The 25803-nt window shown below is 34.9% G+C and overlaps 1 protein-coding gene across 25 annotated transcripts; it reads left to right on the forward strand.

Moving 5' to 3' along the window:
* The first annotated feature begins 2925 nt into the window (after positions 1-2925).
* Positions 2926-13860, forward strand: LOC114314327 (kinesin-like protein KIN-4A). 25 transcript variants are annotated; one of them, XM_082903898.1, is made up of 16 exons: positions 2926-3599; positions 5549-5633; positions 6397-6495; positions 6582-6695; positions 6787-7043; positions 7132-7174; positions 8478-8591; positions 8761-8844; positions 9323-9713; positions 10074-10199; positions 10911-11013; positions 11708-11825; positions 12212-12279; positions 12361-12448; positions 13369-13440; positions 13525-13860. In XM_082903898.1, the coding sequence occupies exons 3-5, from the start codon at positions 6403-6405 to the stop codon at positions 6973-6975; spliced, it is 396 nt and encodes a 131-aa protein (XP_082760024.1). In that variant the 5' UTR covers positions 2926-3599; positions 5549-5633; positions 6397-6402; the 3' UTR covers positions 6976-7043; positions 7132-7174; positions 8478-8591; positions 8761-8844; positions 9323-9713; positions 10074-10199; positions 10911-11013; positions 11708-11825; positions 12212-12279; positions 12361-12448; positions 13369-13440; positions 13525-13860. The 25 variants fall into 25 exon arrangements, with proteins under 25 accessions (XP_082760024.1, XP_082760014.1, XP_082760021.1 ...); XM_082903888.1 differs by adding an exon at positions 12622-12666 and having other exon boundaries at positions 10074-11825; XM_082903895.1 differs by having other exon boundaries at positions 10074-11013.
* Positions 13861-25803: the final 11943 nt, after the last annotated feature.

Below are 25803 nucleotides of genomic sequence, written 5' to 3' on the forward strand. Positions count from 1 at the left end.
TTAGGGGTGCTAAACGGTTTTGTAGAGATTTTGATTGGCATCAACATGAGCCATTCATGACAATTGAAGTTGCCTCCAGATCTGTTTGAATTTATATACATATATATATATATATATGGCCAGCCAACTACCACAATTAATTAAATAAGAATAATAATTTGTTTTTATCATAACTCATGGCCCATTCTAGAGAGAGGAAAATTAAAGACCCAGCCTTGGATTCTACAGAAAGCTTTAGCATAGGTACACGTGCACACATGTTAAGAATCAACTTTAAGCTAAGTTTTGAGAAAAAAGAATAAATAAATAAATGGACAGACCCACGTATGAATTTAGCCGAGTAACTTTATTGAATTGCCGAAAAGAGGTTTGCACCAAGAAAGGTGTGAAACTCATTTTTAGAGAGAGAAAATAGCTACTAACTTCATCTTGTTTTGACAACCTTTCTAAGCAATATTAATATTCAACAAGGGTTTGATCAAATCTGTGAGCATAAATAGATACATACATAGACGTGTATATATGTATATATATATATATATATGTATACTTGAACTTTAGCAAAAAATATAATCAGAATAAAAGAAGCCAAAAACTCAGTTGTGGGTCTCCTTTTTTAGAAAGAGAATAGTTAACCTTAGTGCTCACTGGTCCGAGTACCTTGGGTGTCGTATTAATTCTTCTCTTCGTTGAATTCTTTAGCTCGTTCCCACCGACGGTGCCAATTGTGAGACCATGAAATATCCTCTCACATGGATTGTAGAGATCCAACGAAGAGATAAACTTTACTCCAGTAGACCTGCACAGATAAGCATCGGCGCCACTCAACCGGGGTTGCCGCCCAGAGACACTCCGATGCTAAAGTTAGTCCTTTGATTGAAAGAATAGAGCTATGGAAATCAAAAGTGTTGGTGTGTTGTGTAGGGAGAGAGCACATACCATTTCTTCTGGGATGCCCCCCCTTTATATAGATGGGGGGTGTGATATTTGTTTGGGCTGGACCCATTGTAGGCTTTGTTTGAGTTAACCCCAATAAGCGGATATATATTTTTTTTTCTGGCTCCCACACTTTATGAAAGATAATTTTCCTATTGTATCAAGAAAGTTCTTTTCTAATTCAATTCTAAATTAGGGGAGGAAATTACAGGATCACATGGTTGAAATGGTGATCAAAACTTACATAGTTCGATATCCAAATCTAGAAACTCAAATGACTCCTGTAGTTATAGATTATAGTTTTTTCATATATCCTATGGAAAATGAATAATTGGAGGAACTCAATATATGACATCCTATCTGGAAGGATATATGGATAGTGGTAAAGCCCTCTTGTCCCCTTGTGATCGTTCCATGTGAAGCCTTCTTGCCTATAGAGATGAATGGTGAAACTCTTCGGTGGCTTCAGATGACAGTGATGAGTATAGAAATAAATCATCAATAAGATGTTAGTATTTAGGCTTTAAATCAGAAGATCAATTGATTGAAGTAGATATAGGTTGGAATAGTAACATTTAGAACCAATTGGAAACAAATAGATGGTTTTCTCATTGAAATTGATGGCCTAATGGTTCAACTACCAAATATATCTTGGGTTTATTAATATTACTTTTATGTTTTCCTACTTGTTGGAATATTTTTTTTTTACTCCCATGTATTCCTCTATTTGCTTCACAGAATCTTCGTAGTGGATTAATTGAATAGATGCTTCCTAAACTCATACTTTATACTGTTCTCAAATCATCTTCAAGATGGAGTCATCCTTGGAGTGGATACAAGAGCCACTGAAAGGCCCATTGTTGCTGATAAGAATTGTGAGAAAATCCATTTTATGGTACCCAACATTTACTGCTGTGGAGCAGGCACTGCTGGTGATACAGAGGTAGTGACAAGTATTTCCAAGTTTAATTTCTATATCAAAATATATGTATTTGTTAAGCTTTTACAGCACTACATCCATTTTGAACTAAGTTTCTAAAATATTGTTGTTCTAGACATGTTCAGTTCCCAATTGCAGCTACACAGGTACCATACTGGTCAAGAATCAAGGGTTGTAATGGCTCTTACCCTTTTAAAGTCCCATCTTTTTAGGTAAGGTTACATAATCCAAGGTTTGTTTTTCTCAACAATATCGGTACTTTTTGTGTGAAAAGATTACAATGCAAAAAGGCCTGATTCTTTTTTGCTTAACCAGCCACTAAGGTTATGTTCAAGCTGCTTTGGTGCTTGGTGGAGTTGATGTCACTGGACCACATTTGCACACTGCATATGATGCACACTACATATGGCATTTGAATGGCACAACAAGGCATAATGCTTAAGATTTGACATATGCTTAAGATTTGAAAGAGATTCAAACTACATATGCACACTCACTACAAGAATTTACACATTTGGCGACCACTTTTGCCGACCAAAAAAATTTTAGTCGCAAAAAAATGACATTTGGTGACCAAATATTAATTAGTCGCGAATGATCATTGTTTTTGGCGACCAAATATTATTGGTCGCAGAAGGTTATATTTTGGCGACCAAAAAATGAGTTGGTCGCAGAAAGTGGTATACTTTTCCCGACTAACTACAAATTTGGTCGCGGAAGGTCACATATTTTTTGGCGACCAAATTTTTGGTCGCCAAAAATTTATTTTCAGCAACAAAAAAAAATTAGTCGCCAAATTTGTATTTTTAGCGACCAATATTTTAGTCGCCGTTGATTGAGATTTGGCGACTAAAAAAGTTTGTCGGCGAAGATACTTTTTCTGCGACTAATTTGGTTTTTTGGTCGCCAAAAGTTTGGGAGGGAAATTTGAACAACCAGGAGGGGAGAAATGAAATTTTTTGGCGACTAAAAATATTTGGTCGCCAATCAAAAAACGACGTCGTTTTGTACCTGCAAAACAGAAAAAAAAAATAAAAAATAAAAAATAAAGGCAAATCCAGTGAGTAGCCTTTGTGTATGTGAGGCCGATTTGAACCCTTCTTCCTTTGTGGAATCTATGGAAGGGTTGACGAGTGATATTATCGCGATGAATGAAAGAGAGAAAGGGGTTGCATCGTTGGGGTTAGCTTCCGTTTCGGCGAGTTACTCAGTCGAAGCCCTTTGAGGAGTGAAGAGAGGAGCTTAATCGTATGAAGGCTTCCATGTCTGGTGTGGATCGGGAGTTTCTGATCCGTGTGATCTTACCCAAGAGGAAACCCTAACAGCTTCTGCCCTAAATCTTCTCTGTTATACTCTAACAGCTTCTACCCTAACAACTTAATCGTATGGAGTTGGTGGTGGTATGGCTGATTCGAAGGTTTACACACCTATTGGAGGTCGATCTGGGTCAGGTGGGCGTGGAGGAAGGGGAGGCAGAGGCCAAAATCCTGTGGCCCTGAATCCTGAGTTGAGAGAGAGAGAGAGAGAGAGAGAGAGAGAGAGGGTTACAGAGAAGATGGGAGGAGAAGGGAGAGAAGGGGATTGGGAGTGCGGTGGATGCAGGAACCGCAACTATGCCTTCAGGTCCTTCTGCAACAGATGTAAGCAGCCCCGCCTTCTCGTCGACACCAAAACCCCCGCCGATTCGAAATGGCTCCCCCGTATGGCGACTGGATCTGCACTGGTATACTCTCCTCCTCCTTTCTTATCACTTTGATTATGTGTATATATATATGTATGTATATATCCTCGTAGTGGTGACTGGAATTGGTTATGGGGATCTAGTGACTAGGGTTGAAAATTTTGAGTCTTTTTGGGTATACAAATTTAAACTGACTGCATTGCCAATTGGGTTTTTCGGGTTTGCAAGTTTGTTTGCTAGTGTTTGTTTGGGGTTATAGGACTACATAATTGATACCCGACAATGGTAAAAAACTAATAATATGCTTGTGCGTTTGTCAAAAATTAAGTCTTATCCCTATTCCCGGGTGTTTGGCTTTAAACACTGTTGGATTAGCTAATTTGGTTGCGGGTAATTCTTAACCCCTTTTTCACATTCTCTCTCTCTCTCTCTCTCTCTCTCTCTCTCTCTCTCTCTCTCTTTGTTGATTACATGGTCACTGTTATATTATATCAAAATTATACACTGGTGCCTGGGTATGGTGAGCAAGTTTTCATTCACTTCAATGGACAAGTGCAACTAAAGTGCTAGTTGAATTGAGTAGGATACATTGACAAGTGCGGAATATGTAAATGGATGGAATTAGTAGATGCCATGATTAGATGGGGAATTGCTTTTATTTGTTTATGAGAAACTAAATGGGTGGTGAAAAAATTTAGGAAAAATGAAAAAATATTGGAAAAGAGAATTGCGGAAATGGAGTGTAGACAATTGTAGATAAAAAGTAAAAAATCTAAAAGAAGAAATGTTTGGTTAAAAAGAAAAGGAGAGAATATGAGTGAAATTAGTGTTAGGAGAAGAGACACTAAATATAATTAATGCCTATGCAGTTATGTTCCCCAAATAGGATTAGATGAATCTATGGAACGATAATTTTGGGAGGATTTGAATTGGTTAGTACATAGGATACCTAGCAAAGAGGGATTTTTTTTATAGCCGTTGATCTTAATTGCCACATAGGGAGAGGTAATAGGGGATGTGAGGCAGTGCATGTGGGTTATGGATTTGAAGAGAGCAATGATGAATCTATTGCTTTTAGGATTTGCAATGATATACTTCTTTCTTTACAAACATATACTTTTAAGAAGAGGGATAAACATTTAATAATTAATTGCATTTGAAAGTGGTGTGAAAATTAGTCAAATAGATTTCTTTTCTTACTAGGATACTTGATAAAAGAACATTTAATAATTAAAACTTATTAATTATTGAAGTTTATGAACTTATTAGGTAATTATTAAAGGGTTGATTGTGCTTTTTAAATATATTATTTGTCTTCATGCTGGACTCAATTTCTTTTGGTTGATTGTTCCTTTTAGTAGTCTACCACTCAAATGTACTTATATTCTGTAGACCAAAGGCTAAATCTCCACCTCAAGATAAAAAAAAAAAAAAAAATAACGCCCAATTAGTACACATTAATGTGTGTTTGGGAGGCTAAATCTCCACCTCAAGATGCTTTACTAAAACTGGAAACAGAGCAAACTTTCACTGAACTATCTCAAGAGAGCTCCATGTTTGTTTTTAAGCTGGGTTTAGTTAAGCTCCAACGCTGCCTCTTGATGAATGGGACCTCTAGTGATGTTTAGAATGTCTCATGTCATTTCTTTATGTCAGTAGCTTTAGGGGAATTGAGTTCTATCCTTTTTTGTATTTTTCTTTCATGATCTTGTCAATTGACCTTGCTTCGGGTCTTTGTCATTTTTGTAAAGCTATGGTTATAATGTTTGCATCATATTTGTTTTAGTATGATCTACCGTTGTTGATTGTGTTATCCTTTGCACTTGTACTAATGTCAGATGGTTTCTCCTAATGCTAATTGCCTGTATGTGGTTGAAGCATCTATGGCACATAGATCATCAGATGAATCCTTAGTCTATGCTATATGATTTTTTTTCACTAGCACTTTATTTACCTTCAATGGCATCTGTTACAGCTGAAAATATTTGCAGGATTGGCCTTTCCTCCCCTTTACTTCTACAATGGAGGAGTTAGAGAGTTCCTTGCTACAATAAAGCAACAAGTTTTTATTGCGAGGTAGGTTGTTTTTAATTTTAATTGTTCTTTTCAACTTGAAATCCTTTGATTGTGAGTAATGAGCATAGTTGGAGATAGAATAAATATGTTTTTTGGACTAGAATATATATTTTTTATTATTGCAATATGAATGTCGAATTCCCTAGTTTGTTTTTCTGACAATCTATTTTGATTTAATATGATTGATTTTTGTTCATTTGAACCACATAAAATTGTTATTAAGGCAACAAACATAAAATTGCCCATTCAATACAAAGTTGTGCTTGAAGATTCAAGATTCAATGTTTATATCTTTAGCGGTATTTTTTATTTCTCTCTTGGGATAGAGCTCCTCCACTTCTTTATATATATATATATGTGTGTGTATATATTTTTTTTATTTTATCCTTTTAATGTTTCATTTTATTAAAATAATGTAGGGAGACATGTTTTGTGGGTTACATGAATCCAAGGAACACTAATCAATGATCTTCAACAATGAAAATCTAACGACCAACAAAAAAGAGAAACTCCACAACGCCAACTTAAATGTAGCAACATAATTACTAGAATTAGTACCACTGGAATCTAAAGTATTTTTTTCCCTGCTCCTTTGATCTGCCACTGTAATTTTTACTGAACAATTTTTGTGAAATTTATTTGATTCCTTGGAAATTTTTTATATTTGACAATTGGTGAATGTTTGGAAATAGATTTTATTTTGTATTCCATTCTTGCAATTTACACTGTTTTTCTTAAAATTGTTTCTGTGACTTATGTGCAGTCAGAAATGAAACATTTTGGAGGGTCTGACACTGAAGCTTATAGTCAGCACTTTGAGAAGAGAATCTTGAAATTTGAGGAAGAGAAGAAAACAGTCCAGGTTATATGGAAAAATTTTAAAATTTTCCATTGCTAGTTGTCTATTTCATCACTACAGAGGGTGATGATGGTCTGTGATAACTACAGCAAGAGAGGGACCGTTTGCTAGCTAAAATTGAAAACCTTGCTGCTGCTTCTGATGGACAAAGGCAGAAAATGCACAAAGCTTATGCACAGAAATTAAAATCACTTGAGACACAGGTATGTTTTGCTCTCTCCAATGTCATTATGCTGTCTCAAACCTTTGTCATTATTTAAATGCTAAAAATTCCGACCCCCAACCCAACTTCAGATTTTAGATCTTAAGAAGAAACAAGATTGTCAGCTTCAGCTTTTAAAGCAAAAACAAAGAAGTGATGAAGCAGCAAAGCGGCTTTTAGATGAGATAAAGACCATCAAGGTCCAGAAGGTTTGTTCTCATTCCAATGGTTGTATCAAGCAGACAGGACATATCAAGCAGAGAGAGAGGAGAATTAATTGAAGTCAATTGATTTGCAGATTGCTTAAGGCCTTTTTTGGAGGTTACTTAAGGCCTTTATTGATTTGGAGGTGACCAATTAAAACTTTGAATGGATTTTTATAATTTCAAAATATCCATTTTAGGATTTAAAATTGTCTTTCTATTTGCTTTTTGCAGTGCATGGCAAGGTTGGATAAGTCTGGTGATGGATCTGTATAAGGTAAGTTGTTGCGAGTTAATTCCATTTTTCTTGTGTGTTTGGGTAAGTTTGTTTTATATTGCATCAATTTTGTTAATGTAAAATTGTCAGATAGTCAAACCTAAACATCTTTTGTTTTTGAGTTTTCGTGACTGCATATGTTTTTAAGTAGCAAACAATAACAAAGACCACCAAGAAGATGGTATTTGTTGTAGACGTGTACCATTTTGTTTGTTGTGTCTAGATATGATTGAAATCTACATCATGATTTATATGTTGTCGCATTTTAGTCTGATTTTCAGGAAGGGGAAAATACATATAATGAGTTTCTCAAAAGTTGCAAAAAAATCTTTGTTCTTAAATATGTATATATATATGCCAATTGCAAGTAGAATTTATATTTGTTTGTGATAAGTTGACAACATTTTTTTTTCACCTTCTATAAACTGGTATGTGGACTGTGTTTCCGAAGGCAATTTGATTTTAGAAATTTCACCAACGGGGGAATTGAGTAAACAATTAGCAAGATTTTCTCACATCTTTCTCGGATAAGAATAATTGAGCTGAATTTCCAGTTACTTTTATGGATATATTAATGTAAATTAAAAATTATCATGTGTGACTCCACTTTCCCTTAGTTATGCATTAAGAATGGCTTCCTCTTCCTCTATTTCCTTACTTTACATGTCATTTCTCTCCCACGCCCCTCCTATCCCCTTTATTATATTTATTTTAGTTTGAGCTCAAAATTTTACAGGGGAAATGATAAAAAATTAATGTCAAAACTCTAGAAAGATTTGACCATCTCTGACTATAATTGCATTATAGTTTTTAAGGTTTCGCAGTGTAGACTTTCATGGACGACAATTAAGAAATACTGAAGGTTGGGAGGTTTAAGGTTGTCAAGAAAGTGATTCTCTGGATTAGGATTGTGAATACGGAATCAACTGAAGTCTAGATATTCCTACAGTTTAAAAGTTTGAATGCAGGTTACAGCTGAAGACATAAGGATTGCACTGATATTTGTCTGATTAGAGCTTCTTGATTTCTATGCCAATACACCATAACTGAATACTTGCTAGCTACCGTAAAACTTTGTGAATCAACTGCATTCATGTTTTAGCTCTACACTACATCCATTTAGCTCTACACTGTAATAAGTACGTTGATTTATTGCAATTATACTTTTCTCCTCTTTGTCGTGTTTTGTACAATATAATAGTTCTCTCTCTCTCTCTCTCAATATAATGTTTTGCTCAATCAGTCACTATGAAATTATTCAGATACTTAGATGTGCATGATAATGAACAAACTATGACGACAGGATGAGCTGCTGCCAATGGTGCAGTCCAGCAATCTCACTCTGTCATTTTCATCTGAGAGCTCAATTGAGGAAGAATTGAAGAGAGAAAGTACTGCTGATGTTGTAAATATATTAGTAAGTCATGAAAAAATTTCTGTGTATATGTATTACATGTTGATTGGTTCCTCTTTATGTGTCATGTACTGGAAACTAATTAAATAAATCCTTGTCAATAATTACGCACTTATGGCCCAAATTTGCTTCTGACAATTTGTCTTTACTCTGTTTTCCCAATACTTATCAGATAAGCTATCTTGTAATGTTTGCTTATATATCAGTGACCTTGGGAGATGCACCACATTTGTCTACATTCTACATTTCGTCCAAGGTAGAACTTCACCTTTTTTCAGGTTTCGCTTTCTATTAATATATATGTGTGTGTGTGTGTATGTATGTATAATCATTACTGAGGATAACTTTTTTTTGCTTTCATCAGGACGTTCAGTTTTTCCTTTTGCTAGATCTTCACATCTTAGTGATGTTTCTCCACTATTATTTCTATCTGTGCATTAGTTTTTAGAAATTAGTCAGGAGTTTATCTGGTCTCTGATATAATGTGCATTGAAGACATAATTCTAGTTTTCATATCTTTGTCCCTGGATAATGAAGTTTATTAAAATATTTGTCCTTGGGGGCACAAAGCTCAATCAAGGTTGTGTTTCTATTAATTGCTACCGTTTCAATAAACCTTATACATTCCTATGTGTCCTCATATTGAACTTTGTAGATATCATGGAGTGTTGAGGATACAAATATTTGAACTGCTGGCTTTTCCTTTTCTCACTGATGGTATATTTACCTTTCAGGTTTCTTTGCACATGCCAAGGTTGAATCTGTAAAATCTAAGGAAGCAGCTGAACAGCGGATGCTTAAGAAGAAAGGCTGGTTTCCATTTAGATGGTCTGTGAGAATGTTGTGGTCTTTATCAATTTCTTTCAATTGAATTACCTCCTTTTGTTTTTTCTGTTTTTCTTGTGTGCTTAGATCCTTCTTATCTGTGCTTAAGTGATTATTCTTCTTGTTGTCGTCCATTTGCTGCTGTCACCCTATTGTAGTTTCTTTTCTTATCAGAGTGAGATTGTTTGTGGTAGATATGAACAACTCCTTGTATCCACTAAATTTAAACATCGGAGCACCCACTGTGATGTGACATCGAGGTTTTACAGATTGTCTGCCCCTAAAGGTTCACTTGTACAGGTTCATTTTTTCATTGTGCTGTGATTGTTATGTTCTCCATATGGATGGAATTTGGATGACAAGGTTATGTTCTCCGTTGTGCTGTGATTGTTATGTTCTCCATGCATGGCAAGGTTTTGATTCACTTATGACAAATGTGTTTTAAAATGTGATGGAATTTGGAACTTAGGTGCGTGTAAATTTCACAAACTCAACTAGTTTGACTGTTTTTAGTTTTAATGAGAATGTAGATGCTTTCATAATCGTCTAGTTGTATTGGAAACTTCTAACTTTTAATTGTGGTATATTTATGTAGGTATAATAGATTCTGTAGGCTGTGCAATGATTTTATTGAATTTTGTCTTTGCATTGAGTGACCAGATTCAAATATTATGCGGCTGGTGGGCAATGTGGCTGCTTTTATGCTATGTGGGCTGTTTTCTATTCTGAATTTACATGCTGGTCCACATTTTCACCTCCAAGTTTTCTATTGACGGGTTTTGAAATGTGAGTATGCTATCCGTGGTGAAATTGTTAACCTGGCCCAAGTAACATTGAGATTTCTGCGATGCTCTTCAATATGATTTTAATTGATAGATAGATAGATTGATAGCATTGCACCGGTAGAATGGTTACAAAAGAAAAAACCTGAATTCTGCCCTTAAACTGAGAAAAAATGATTTTAATCAAGGAGAATGGAATGTGAGGTGAAAGGAAGAACAATGAATAAATCAGTTTAATGGCTTTCCACACTACAACTTCATGCAGTTCTTTCATATTGTAAACCATTGTAAAATTTAGGATTGTTCGACGCCTTATTTTGTATTTATTTATTAATTGTTTGACTTCTTACTCTATATTTATTTATTATTCTTTGGATCTTTGAATTTGTTTCCCATGTAAATAGAATTAGAATTTATCGTCCCATTGCCTTGATTTTTTTAATTTAAAATTCCATTATGCATATCAGGTTATTTTTCATTTCTGGTAATAAAAGAATACTAAGGTTAGGCTGACGATTGTTTGATATATTGTTTGATACTCTCCATTCATGAGATAGTTTCAAATATAAAATGGGTGAGTCAAAACCTATAAGGTTAGGCTGAAGATTGTTTGGTTGTTTCCTCTGCTGCTTCTCCCCTTGGTTGGCTGGGGTGGGTCTGGTGTAGGTGTGCTGTGTCCTGTCATCTAGTATTTGATTTTATTATTTTGAGTTAGGTGAAGATTATGCCAACATATCTTGGGAGATCCTATCTGTTGATGTTATGCTATGGAGAGTATGCCAGCACAATGAGCATAAGGTCTTCAAAGGGTAAAAAAGGTAAATAGATATGATTAGATGTTTTTTGTTATAATTGAAAAAACAGAAAAGGGTAAGCTGGAAAAGGTTTATGAAGTGATGTTCTTTGTAGTTCAAAACCAGAAGTGATGGACTGAATAAATTTTGCACCTTAGAGGAAGTCTGCGATCTGATCAAAACCAGAATTGCTTCGTGGATTAAATATAATTCTAGATTGTTGCATTATTCAGTCCATGATATGATTGAGAATCTGGATCAGGTTCGTAGGTGTGTGGGGGGTAGGTGATTGTGTCCTTGCTTGCTGGGTGGAATTTCATTATGGTCAGGGATTGAATTGGGTTAACTTAGTAGTCATTTTGTTTGATAGTTAAGCTACCTTAATTTATGTTTCAATTTTTTATTTTCTGAATTGGTGATGATCTGAGTTGCTGCTGTGAAGTTGTTGCTGTTGCTTGTGATATTGCTGCTGTAGCTATGGTTTTTGTGCTGATGTGTAGTTCAGTAGTAGAATTGGGTTTCTGATACTCATGCCGCTGCTGGATCTGTTGATAGTAATTGTGTCCTTGCTTGCTGGGTGGAACTTCATTATGGTCAGGGTTTGAATTGGTTTAACTTAGAAGTCAATTTGTTAGATAGTTAAGCTACCTTAACTTTGTGAAATTGGTGATGATCTGAGTTGCTGCTGTGAAGTTGTGGTTTCTGTTCTGATGTGCAGTTCAGGAGTAGAATTGGGCTTTTAAGTCCTCTGGGCTGTGCTGCTATTCTGTGGAACACTAAATGATCTGTTGACTGCCAGTCAGTACTACTGTGAAGACCAGAGGAGATTCATGGAGGTTTGTTGTTATCTGTGGGTATGCTAGATATGGGTATGCTAGATATGGAGTGATCTAATGTTGTTGTGTTTATCTTTTCTTCCCATTTTGAGCCCTTTCAGCTCATTGGTTTTCAAACAGAAAGTCTTCACCTCATTATAATCATCTTACTTCACACAATTTTACAACACTTCACTGCTCTCATTATCTGTCACACAAAAATTTATTAGGTGTTATTTTATTCATTTATCAATTGATGCTTTTATGTTAGCTTATGAAACACCAACAACAAAAAAAAACACCTGTTATTTTATCAAACAATTTGCATGTTTGACGTTTTTGTAGTATATCCTTGATGAATTCTCAGCTCTGAGAGTAATTTCACTCTCATCCTTTTCTTCATGCAGAGGCTGGCAGCTAATGGTGGATTTCAAGGTCGACCCAACAAGCCTAGTGGCACCTGTTATGCCTTTTGGTAAATTCCAAAATACCTTCTTAAAGCCCCATGGTCTTAGTTGCAGTTCTTGTGGCTTAACACAGCAATGTTCATCTATAGGGTTGGAGGAGTTCTGAGGATCTTAGGGGGCCACAAATTCATCGACGAGAAAGCATTACACCAATTTTTGTTAACTTGCCAGTCCCAGGTACTACTGTTTCTCCTTCTGCTTCCTTAGATCTATTATTCATTACGTAAAGTGATAAAGTGCTTAACAATGATTAGAATGTCTATTGTCACCATATTCATTTAAAGATTGTTCGCTTTATTTGGGAATATCCATCCGTCTCTTTACATCTGATGTTTTTAATAAACTTGTAGGAAGAGTGACTTGCGATGGACTGCCTTAATACGATTTTTTTTAGGGTAAATTACAGTAAGCCCCTTAAATTAAAGTAAAGTTATGCTTAAAAATTGTTAATTGTTAATTGTTAATTGTTTAAAATTGTTAATGCTTTTTTTATTAACTTTATTAATTGAGTACAATGCAGGGCTACTTCAACTGCTTTTCCTACACTTATTTAATATGGTTAATGAAAGAGTGTTATTTAATATGAAAGAGTGTTATTTTATTAATTGAGTACAATGCAGGGTTACAATGCAGGGCATACATTATTTATAATATGAGAAGCCCTAATCCAACAAGAAAACAACTAATTAAACTAATTCCTTGCTAGACACAAAAGTAATAAAAAGAATAATCACTATGCATCATTATATAATCACTATGCTAGTAAATGATGAATTTCAATATTACTATGATTGATTGTTAGACAAGTTTCCATCCTTATTGGGCTTAAAATTGCATGGGAACTAGTCATATTCCATTCACATGGTTTCTCTAATTGGATACAAATACAACTTCCTTGTCTCTGAATTCTCATTAACAGACACCAGTGGGGAAAAGCCGTCTTTGGATTGGAATAAACGCATGCATATTGCCCTTTTTCTTTCCCTTCTTTAATTTGGTTTTCCCCTTTTTTTGCATCATGTAGCATTTGTGTATCTGGGACAGCATCTTTTTTTGTGTAGGCATGGGACAGCATCTTAAGCTTGCTTTCATTGCAGGTACCTGGATCATAATCAATTTACTGGGAGAATCCCGGATGCATTCTATAAGCACACTTTCTTGAAAGAAATGTGAGTTTCTGTCTTCAATCAGTACAAGCAAATTACAGTTACCCAACACTAGGTCAAATGCTAATTGATTAAATGTTGTCACAGGTATATTGAAGGAAATGCTTTCCGGCCAGGTGTGAACCCTATTGGCATCCACAATGTCCAGCACTATGTCAATGGTCAGGTTGTCATCGAATCAGCAGGGGATACTCTGGAATCTTGTAGTAAAGCACAAACGGACTCTTATCAGGAGGAAGTTGCAGTTGCTTAGGAACATATCTAGCTTATTCACAGCCTAATAGTTTTTTGGGCTATTTGTATTTTAGTCATGGTGTTTGCATAACATCTTGAATTTGGAATTTGCAATGTTTCTATGGGACCTTCTCATATGTATACATAGAAAGTTTATTTTATATTGTATCAATATTTAGCACTTGAGTACTTCTAGTTTGTGTTTTAAATGAATTATTAGTTTGCATAACATCTTAGGTTTATTATGGATTGAATGAATTATTAGGAATTACAGGTGTATTGTTTTCCTGCTTTGGCGACCAATTTATTAGTCGCGACAAATAAATAATTTTTTTTCGCAAAAAATGACAATTGCCGACCAAGAGTTTTGGTCGCAAAAAATACATTTATTGCCGACCAAAACAGCTCTTGGTTGTGGAAACTCAGTTTTGCCGACCAAAAGTTTTGGTCGCGAAAAGTAACAAATGGCGACCAAAACCTTTTTTGGTCGTGGAATGTCACAATTGGCAACCAAATTTTTTGGTCGCGGAATGTCACGATTGGCGACCAAACTTTTTGGTCGTGAAAATATCACTTTTCGCGACCAAAGTGTTTTAGCGACTAAACGAATTAGTCGCGGTAATGATATATTTCGCGATCAAAAATTTAGTCGGCAAATCTGACTTTTCCCGACCAACCAAAATTTTGGTCGCGAATTACTTTTGCCGACCCTCAATTGGCGACCAAAGTAGCGACCAAAAAAATTGGTCGCGGATAACTTTTGCCGACCAAAAATAGACTTTTAGCGACCAATTTTTTTGTTGCCAAAAGTGTTAATTCTTGTAGTGACTACATAGCTTGACATATGCTTAGGATTTGAAAGAGATTCAAACTTTATGCTTTCTTGTTTGGATTTTGTCCTCTTTGCCTCTCCCTAAAATTCTTTTGACTTCATAGAATGTTTTGTTATTTGTTTTTACCCATTCTACTCATATAGTTCTCAATTAGGGATCACTTTTTCACTCTCTCTTTTTGTCTTTTGATATTTATCAACAGATTCTATATTTCTTTGATATCTGAGTCCAAAATTCACGGTTTCATTGTAACACTTTTCAAGCTATATAGATTCTAAACACTTTCTTTCAACAAATATTACACTCCATTTGGTTCCATTGAAAGGGTTTAGGCTTTCCTCACTTGTACACTTAAAACCCAAATGCCCCTCTTGGTGCTTCTGTGACCATTGAAGAAGAAGCAACTCTCTTGAAGTCTAGTTCACTTGGAGGACTTCTCAATTTTTTTTGGGTAAAACTCAATCCTCTCATCTCAACTCTTTGATTTTGTGGTAAAAATTAAAGGGTAGGATTTTCTAAAGTAAACACGTTTACGGTGTTCTTAATTTTAAAAGCATTTTTTTGTTATTTTGTTCTTAGATGAGGAATTTTGTGATGTTCCATGTATGTATTTTATTTTCAATATTAGATAATTTAAAAAAATCATGAAAATAGGATGTTTGATGCTGCTGCTTGTTAGATGCCCCTACTTGTTAGATGCCATGCCTAGTTTGTTTTATCTTGAAAGTCTCTGAAAAAAGGAGCACTCATAGGGTGTTTTATCTTGAAAGTCTATGAAAAAAGGAGCTCTCAAAATTAATTTATCTTGAATAATTATGATTGGGAATTTTTCCAGAATAAATATAGAATAATTACTAACTTCTGGATTCAATCAACAACCTCGGAATAATCATAGAGAATGCTAAGGTGTCGACTGAAAATGGGTGGACAAGAAACTTTTAAAATAATAAGTGTTTCATCTGTTTTCATGCTAAAATGAATTAGTATCATTTTCTGGTCATCTTAATTTCAGAGCAACAATTGAGCAAAGAGGGTGATATTTTGAATTCTAACTGATGATTGTCATTAATCTGTGTTACTTACATCATTATTTTGCTTCATTATGTGCAATGAAGCAAATTCTAATCATCTAATGGCTGTCAAAGATTCAAAAACACCTAGAAGTTACAAAGTTGAAGATTTCTATACTTGTGAGAATATTTCTGAGCTTTCCTGCTCTACAAAATTTTCTGGTCAAAAGAAATTTGAGACACCCTTTATGTCTTTATTTTGTAGAAGTCTAGAAAATAGTGGCAGTATTTTTGTTGATTTGAAAGCAAAGAGACAAGTAAAAATACAAGAAAATGCACAATCGTTATTCTTATTTTTTGATACAATATTATAATCCTTCAAATTACAAGTACTTCAGCTCTCAGATTAGTTGTTTTTGTTTAGGGGTTGCATTTACTTGAAATCATAGTACTCCGAGTGATGTGCAAATATTTTCATAAAACAAATTATCTAACATTATTTTTGTTTTTCTTTTGTGCAGATGGATGAACTCGTGTACGAAGCTGAATTGTGCAGGACTATTTGGCAGTTGTTACATTTTTTTGAAGGACTATATATTTTTGGATAGATGTGTATAGAAAGTATTTGGATAGACTACTAGTTATATTTTTTGATAGATGCATATGAATAAAAATTTAAAAAATAATAACAACTACTTGTTATGTTTTAAATTTTTATATTACATGGATGTGAATTGGATAATTATATAGATTACATGACCATTTTAATTGCATGGTGATGTAGTTTGGAATTACTTGTGGATGAAAACTTATAATAGTTGATAACTTTAATTAAACAGGTTAAATAATGGCTGATTTATGTATTTTGTTGGATGTTCATGATTCAGTTAATTTTGTTGATTTGAATGATTCTTGCAAATTGCAAGTTATATTGAATGGTTTAGATGGATTATTATATATTATACAGGTCAAATGAAATTCTTTTTATATTTTATTTCTATTTTCATAAACAAAAAGATTTGAATTGATGACCAAAATTTGGTTTGGTTTTTCCTCTTTTGGCGACCAAGTGATTAGTTGGTGTTTCACTATTCACATTTGGCAACCAAAAGGTTGGTAGGCAAAAGGATACATTTGGCGGCTAAATAATTAGTTGGAAAAATTATTAATTTGGGCAACCAAAGTGTTTAGTCGCGAATAGGTATATTGCCAACTAAAGTTTTAGTCGCGCAAATATTACTTTTGACGACTAATACTTTTGGTCGGGGAATATGAAAATTGGCAACTAACATATTTAGTCGGGAAAATATCACTTTTGGCGACTAAAGTGTTTTAGAAATAAAATGGTTCAATCGCGATAATGTCACATTCAGCGATCAAAAATTTAGTCGGTAAATATAATTTTTTCTCAACTAAAAAAATTTTAGTCGCTAATTACATTTCCCGACCCTCAATTGATGACCAAAGTGACGATCAAAAAAATTAGTCGCGGATTAACTTTTGCCAACGAAAAATGGACTTTTGCTAACTAAATTTTTAGTCGGTAAAAAAGCAATTTCCTGTAATGTAAATTGAAGGTGTTGTTCTACACTACAGTCCAAAGCCTCTTCAAATTCAGCCATAGCCATTCGAGCTCGATGCAAAGTTTATGATCCAACTGTTGGAACAATCTTTTGTGTAAATAAAATAACTTGAAATAAATTCAAACAAAATAAATAAATAACATACCGGATTTATTTATCGAACCGAATTAAAATCAAAAGACCAAGTCGAGTGTGTGACACTCTGTCCTTAAGACAGATTCGCCCCGCTACGGTGCTTACGGTTGAATGGCGTCTATCTCCCAGGATACAATGATCTTCACAAACTTATAGTGGCACTGCACACAAATTTGTACGACGAACTAGAACATTGTGTTCTTACTGTCTGAATTTTATTCTAAAACTAAAATGGAGAATACGCACAAATAAAATGTGGACAGCAATTTAGACAATCTGCAGACTGTTTTTTCGAACCAAAAACACTGCTGGAATGATGGTATTTATAGGCACAAAATTTTGTCCCAACAGGCGTGTAAACTGCCAAACAGATATGAAACTGTTATAGGATAGATACAGATTGGGAACTGGACAGATCTGCAACTGTGCAGATTTCAATCTGTCCGAAGAATTTTTCTGGATGTTTTTATTCACCCCACATTTGATGGAGCAAGTCTTGTACTTAATAGACCCGAACAGGTACATAAAGAAGTGAACAGATGATATTTGAAATGAACAGATGTCATTCAAAATTCAAAGGAGACTAAATTCTAAACTGTTGGAATATAAATATTATTAAACTATTAGACTAGATAATCAAATAAAGCCAATAGTATAATAGATTTAATAAAACCTGTTTGAAATATAAATATTAATCTATTTGACAAATTTTAGGAAACCACTTTAGGAACCCAAAAATTTGAATTTAGATTTAAATTAAATTCCCACAATAATTTCTTATTGAAAAAATTCAAAAGAATTTTATCTAAAAAATTAATGTTAGACCCGAAAACGACATCAACTTCCCATTCACTCATAAATAATTTTGACGTTCCGTCTTCACCGTGTGACTTGCCACGTAGCAAGGAACACATCACCTCTTCGGACCCACCCCAAAAAGATGTTTGGGGCCCACTCAATTTTGGGTTAAAAAATATGCCTATATTAAACCATTTTTTTCCAACAATCCCCCACATGAATGGAATTTGACGGATAAAAAATGCAACAACATGATCTAAATACAGAGAGTACAGAAATTGGAAATATTCTGCAAAGGATAGGTAGCTTTTGGCTTTGAACCTTCCCTTGTGAGACACTATCGGATTTACTAGCTAACCAGTGAACATGATGTCTTGAGCTGTTCAGCCGTTTGTGTAAACCAAGACAATAGAACTCACACAGTTTATCCCCAGACACAGTTTAGTTCTCACTATTGTGTTCATTTTGGCTCTGAACAACCTGGTCTTTCATGAGTGCTCTAAAGACTTATAGCCCTTCACAAATCTTATAGAACTGGCCCAGTTCACACTCACATAGGTAATTCTTATGAAAAGTATCCTGCCATACTCCACTAGGTTTACCTAGATATAAGAATCATTAAAAGTATTACTTAACCTAAAATGTTGCAGACATCACTATTTCATCAAAGAAATGGGTAGGAGTTAGACTCCCCAGTGATCCTTCTGAGTCATTCACAACTCGGTTGTCCCTTTGAACCTAGATCTTGGGATCTCCAGTCAACTAGGTTAGGTTGCCGTTGTGGTAACTCTTATTTAATAGGCTTAAGTCCTATTCCCCTCGATGAATTCTCAACTAACTCTCTTGCTAGCCCTTTGGTTAGTGAATCCGTTATGTTGTCTTTAGACTTAACATATTCTATGGAAATAATTCCATTAGAGAGTAGTTGTCTCACGGTGTTATGTCAACGACGAATGTGTTGTGACTTACTGTTATACATATGACTTTGTGCTCTACCTATAACTGATTGACTATCACAATGTATGCATATAGCAGGCACCGATTTTGGCCATATTTGAATATCTTCAAGGAAGTGGCGAAGCCATTCTGCCTCTTCTCCTGCTTTGTCTAAAGCTATGAATTCAGATTCCATAGTAGACCTAGCAATACAAGTCTGTTTGGAAGATTTCCAAGATACAACCGTCCCACAAAGAGTAAAAACATACCCACTGGTGGACTTCGAGTCTCTAGTATCCGATATCCAATTTGCATCACAGTATCCTTCAAGTACTGCTAGATATCTAGTATAATGAAGCCCAATGTTACGAGTAAATCAGAGATATCTTAGAACCCTTATAATTGCTTTCCAGTGTTCTACTTCCGGATTACTTGTATATCTACTTAATTTACTTACTGCATAAGTTATATCTGGGCAAGTGCAGTTCATCAAGTACATTAAGCTTCCAATAATTTGGGCATACTCTAATTGAGAAATATTTTCCTGTACATTCTTAGAAAGATACAAATTAACATCTACAGGTGTTCTAGCAAGATGATCATCATCTTTGCTGAATTTGTCAAGTATTTTCTCAATGTAATGAGATTGTGACAAAGCATATCCTTCCAATGTTTTGGTAATTTTTATACCAAGAATTACATCAGCAATGCCCATGTCCTTCATGTCAAAATGTTTATTCAACATTTTCTTAGTAGTTTTAATCATATCATTATTACTACCAATGATGAGCATATCATCTACATAAAGACATACAATGACATAACCTTTGTTTGTGTTTTTAATATAAAAACATTTGTCACACTCGTTAATTTTAAATCCATTTGACATTATTGCCTTGTCAAATTTCTCATGACATTGCTTTGGCGCTTGTTTTAAACCATATAATGATTTAACCAATTTACACACTTTCTTTTCTTTTCCTGGAACAGAAAAACCTTCTGGTTGTTCTATGTAAATTTCTTCATTTAACTCACCATTTAAGAAAGCGATTTTCACATCCATTTGGTGAATTTCTAGATTGTATAAAGATGTAATGGCAATTAGCATTCTAATGGATGTTATTCTAGTAACCGGTGAGTATGTGTCAAAGTAATCAAAACCTTCTTTTTGTCTAAATCCTTTGACCACAAGTCTTGCCTTGCATTTTTCAATTGATCCATCCGCTTTCAATTTTATTTTAAAAATCCACTTGTACCCAAGAGGTTTACAACCTGGTGGCAAGTCCACTAATTCCCAAGTGTGATTTTGCAAGATGGATTCAACTTCACTGTTGACAGCTTCTTTCCATAAAGGAGCTTCAGGACAGGACATAGCCTTTTTAAAAGTTAAAGGCTCATTTTCTAACAAAAATATTAGAAAATCTGGACCAAAAGATTTTGAGGTTCTAGTACGTTTACTACGCCTAGGTTTTTCTTCCTCATTTTGATCTAACTCTTGCTCTTGATCATGTTCTTGATCAATACTAGTAATAGCATCAAAACATCTCTTATTATTACTAGTCTCTTGTCCAGTCTTATTTGGAAATACATGTTCAAAGAATGATGCATTCCGAGACTCAATAATAGTATTTACATGCATTTCAGAATGTTCTGATTTATGAATCAAAAACTGATATGCACTAGTATTCTTAACATAACCAATGAAAATATAATCAATGGTCTTAGGACCTATCTTAGTCTTTTTAGGATTAGGAATAGCCACTTTAGCCAAACACCCCCACACTTTTAAGTATTTGTAGGATGATACTCTTCCATGCCACAATTCGTAAGGTATTTGATTCATTTTCTTTCGAGGTATTTTATTTAAAATATAATTAGTAGAAAGTATTATTTTCCCCCACAAGTTCTAAGGTAAACCAGAACTTATTAACATGACATTCATCATTTCTTTTAAAGTCCTATTTTTCCTTTCAGCAATTCCATTTTGCTAAGGTGAGTAAGGAGCGGTGGTTTGATGAATTATTCCATGTTCTTTACAAAACTCACCAAAAGGTGATTCATATTCTCCACCTCTATCACTTCTTATTTTCTTGATTTTCTTACCAAGTTGATTTTCAACTTCATTCTTATATTGAATGAAAGTTTCCAAAGCATCATCATTAATTCGAATTAAATAAACATAACTATATCTAGTATAGTCATCTATAAAAGTGATAAAATACTTTTTCCTACCTCTTGTTTGAATTGACTTAAAATCACAAATGTCACTATGAATTAATTCAAGTGGTTTCGAACTTCTTTCAATTGAATGGAAAGGAGTTTTGGATAATTTGGCCTCAATGCAAATTTCACATTTATGATTTGAATCAATATCAAATTTAGGTAAACATTCCATATTAATTAATTTACATAAAGATCCATAATTAACATGTCCTAATCTACCATGTCATAAATTTGAAGACTCAAGCAAGTAAGAAGAAGATGTAATATTATTAATAACTGAGGGTACAACAGTCATTACATTTAATTTGAAAATGCCATCAAACATGTAACATTTTCCTACACACATCCCGTTTTTGATAAGTACAAACTTGTCATTTTCAAAAACTAGCCTAAACCCATTCTTACTCAACAAAGATCCAGAAACTAAATTCTTGCGAATGTCCGATACATACAACACATTGTTGAGAGTGAGTTCATTTCCAGATGTCATCTTAAGTACAATATTTCCGTGTCCTTCAACTTTGGAAGTTGAGGAGTTGCCCATAAAAAGTTATTCACCATTGTCCACTGTAGAATAAGATGTGAACATCTTTTTGTCGGCACAAATATAACGAGTAGCACCAGTGTCCACCCACCATTCTTTAGGATTTCCGACAAAATTTGCCTCGAAAACAATTGCAGAAAGATTTATGACATCTACACCATTGGAAATTATATCCATTTCGGTTATCTCGGCTTTAGTAACCTTCTTACTTGTTCTTCCTTTGCCTTTGAAAAAATCAGTTCTTGAGAACTTCGCTGGTTTTTCACTATGATTCACTGGCACAGTCCCAACATAAGGAGAGGTTGGCGTAATGGCAATCACCATACCAGTACTAGTTTGAACATAAGATTGACCAGTTTTAGTAGCCATAAATTCTAAATTATAAAATAAAATTAGAATTAGAATTTTATACTACAGAGAAAAATTAAACCAAAAAACACAGAATTTTAAATTCTGTAAAAATAAAAGAAACAAGAATTGTAACTTTTATTTCCAATTAATTTGAAAAATAAAATAAAATTTTATTTAAACAAATTAAACCAAAACTACAGAAATAAATTCTGTTAAAATAAAAGAAACAAAACAAAAAGTAATTTTTATTTTCAATTAATTTGGAAATAAAATAAAATAAAATTTTATTTAACCAAATTAATTTCACACAGAAAACTAATCCAAATTCACAGAATTAAATTCTATAAAAGTAAAAGAAACAAGAATGTAACTTTTAAATTTCAATTAAGTTGGAAATAAAATAAAAATTTATTTAACCAAAATAATTCCACACAGAAAATTAAACTCTGTAAAATAAAAGAAATAAGAATATAAATTTTATTTTTCAATTAATTTGGAAAGAAAATAAAATTTTATTTAACCAAATTAATTCCACACAAGAAATTAAATTCTGTAAAATAAAAGAAATAAGAATATAACTTTTATTTTTCAAGTAATTTGGAAATAAAATAAAATTTCATTTAACCAAATTAATTTCACACAGAAACTTAAATTTCTTGTAACACTCCAATAATTAAAATACTGAAACAGAATTTTAAGTAAAGAAAACTCAGAAAATAATTTCTAAAACCCAAAATTAATTTCTGAAAAAATTTCACAAAAATATATTCTGAATTGTTAATGACACCAGTATCGTACTACTAGTTGTCAAAGAAAAGAGACAGTATATTACTACTATCTGTCAAATAGCATATAATCACTATTTATTTTTCCAACCAGAATATTATTTTGTAAATCCACAGAAAATAATTTTCTTAAAAATGAAGAATGAAAAAGGGAAACAAACGAAAAATTCTGTAAAACAGAATAATTCAAATCTGTCTTAAGATTGTTGGAACAATCTTCTGTGTAAATAAAATAACTTGAAATAAATTCAAACAAAACAAATAAATAACATACCGGATTTATTTATCGAACCGAATTAAAATCAAAAGACTAAGTCGAGTGTGTGACACTCTGTCCTTAAGACAGATTCGCCCCGCTACGGTGCTTACGGTTGAATGGCGTCTATCTCCTAAGATACAATGATCTTCACAAACTTGTAGTAGCACTCCACACAAATTTGTACGATGAACTAGAACCTTGTGTTCTTACTGTCTGAATTTTATTCTAAAACTAAAATGGAGAATAATGCACAAATAAAATGTGGACAGCAATTTAGACAATCTGCAGACTGTTTTTTCGAACCAAAAACACTGCTGGAATGATGGTATTTATAGGCACAAAATTTTGTCCCAACAGGCGTGTAAACTGCCAAACAGATATGAAACTGTTATAGGATAGATACAGATTGGGAACTGGACAGATCTGCAACTGTGCAGATTTCAATCTGTCCGAAGTGTAAAAATAAATTGATAGAGAGAGAATAAATTATATGTATTATTATTGATATTATTGATTGTTGTATTGTATGTACATTATATAGGAGATGTGGGTGGAGAGTGGAGTAGGTGTAGGTGTAGTGGAGTAGGTGAAGTAGGTGGGTTTACATTAACAGCCCCCCTCAAACTCAAGGAGGATAGGAACTAACCAACTTGAGTTTGAAGAGAGTAACAAAACAGGAAAGTAAACTGATAAAGAAAATAAAACAGGATAGGAGACACGGTATGGTCGTGTCAGACCGTTGTAGGAGACACTTTATGATCGTGTCACACCGTTGGAGAAGATAATGTCTGGACAGTTTACGAGGTCATGCCGGACCGATGTAGCAGACACTGTGTGGTCGTGTCAGACCGTTGTTGTAGAAGCTAACCGGAATAAATGTCGGGACAGTTTACGGGGTCATGTGGGACCGTTGTAGAAGCTGACCGGAATCAATGTCGGGACAGTTTACGGGGTCATGTCGGACCGTTGTAGAAGCTGACCGGAATCAATGTCGGGACAGTTTATGAGGTCATGTCGGACCAATGTAGAAGCTGACCGGAATCAATGTCGGGACAGTTTATGGGGTCATGTCGGACCGGTGTAGAAGACAGTTTACGGGGTCATGTCGGACCGTTGTAGCAGGACAGTTTACGAGGTCTAGCCGGACCGATATAGCAGGACAGTTTACGAGGTCATGCCGGACCGAGGTAACAAATACTGTATGATTGCGTATATAGGCTGCCCAAAAGATATACATGTAGATATATATATCGAGCCCTCAAAAGTCGCGCCCTCAAAAGGTGTGCCCAATCTTTCAAAAGGCGTGCCATCAAAAGGCGTGCCCAAGCCATAAAAAGGTGTGCTGGACATGATAGCGAGGCGCGTGACTACCTTGGCTTGCGCGCCCGTTTTGTCGTCTGGCGTCAAGTGGCGCGCGATGCGCGTGTCTGCCTCGGCTATTTAACCAAGACGGAGGCTGAGGCCGAGGCTGAGGCTGAGACAAAAAACCTGCGAAAAACCTTTGAAAAACTCTTCCGTTTCTGAGAGAGAGACTCTGTAACACTCTGTTGCCCAGAAAATGGCTTCGTCGTCCCGTGGTCTGCTCACTCTCTTTCCCGACCTCAACGAGGCAACAAGAGAGATAACTGGTGCGGTGGCCAGTGAACCTCAACCAAACACCTCCGGTTTTGCTCCGTTGAACTTTCCGATGCGGTCTGTGGAGCAAAAAATGGCAGTGCAAACTGATATTGAGGCCAATAAGTATACATTGAAGTCATGTGTGGAGACCATGACTGCGGTCACAAACTTGTCGCACCGGCTGCAGAGTAGGACAAATGAGGTGCAGCAGTTAAATGCCCAACTGGCTCTGCTCCAACGCATGTATAAGGACGCGCGAGCAGAGATAAGTGTGCTAAAGGCGGAAAATAAGGAGCTGAAGCGGAAGGCCACCGTGATGTTCCGATTTGGAGGTCCGCCATATGCTGCAGTGGAGGAGCAGGAGGGAGTGAACGTGCTCGGTGGCGTGGGAAACATGGAGGCAACACCGTCAAGGGCTGTCCAGGACGGAGGCAAGAAGAAAAAACCGGCGGCAGAGTAGAGAAGGGATAAGGAGAAGGTCCCGCCTGTGGGTGGGTGTTTGTGGGTGATGTTTGTTTGTTTGTTTGTTTTTTTTTTTTGTGTATAAAATTGTGATCGTGGTTGATCCCGGAGATGAATAAAATATGGGTGTTGTGCAAATTTGTAAATCATTTTTTTTTTTTTTGTTAAGAGGGGGAACACGTCCATGTGATAATAAGAAAAAGAATAAGAATGATAATGAGAATTTGCTCATTGTCCAGCAAAGTGATGGGAGATAGGAGGAGAGAGAGTGTGTTTGAGTAATAGATTATAATAAAAAAAAGAATATATATATATATATGGGGCAGTGGAGAAGATGGGTTTTAAAAATAAAAAATAAAAAGGAGCACGGTGGGTATGTGAAAGATGTTGTTTTGGTGGGAGAGATGATTATGTTTTTAAAAAAAAAGACACCACCATCGTAGTGGAGCATCTCTGCTGTGCTACTCATCATCAGTCTCAAACAACAAAGGATGAGAGAGAAAGAGCCCCTGAGAGAGAGAGAGAGCAAGAAAAATGTGCAATGCATGTGTGGTGGGTGTTCCAGAGAGAGGAGAGAGAGAGAATGCCTCGTGTCT

The sequence above is a fragment of the Camellia sinensis genome, chromosome 14, assembly GCF_055761805.1.
Source record: "Camellia sinensis isolate YWXY chromosome 14, ASM5576180v1, whole genome shotgun sequence".
Classification (NCBI taxonomy): Eukaryota; Viridiplantae; Streptophyta; class Magnoliopsida; order Ericales; family Theaceae; genus Camellia; species Camellia sinensis.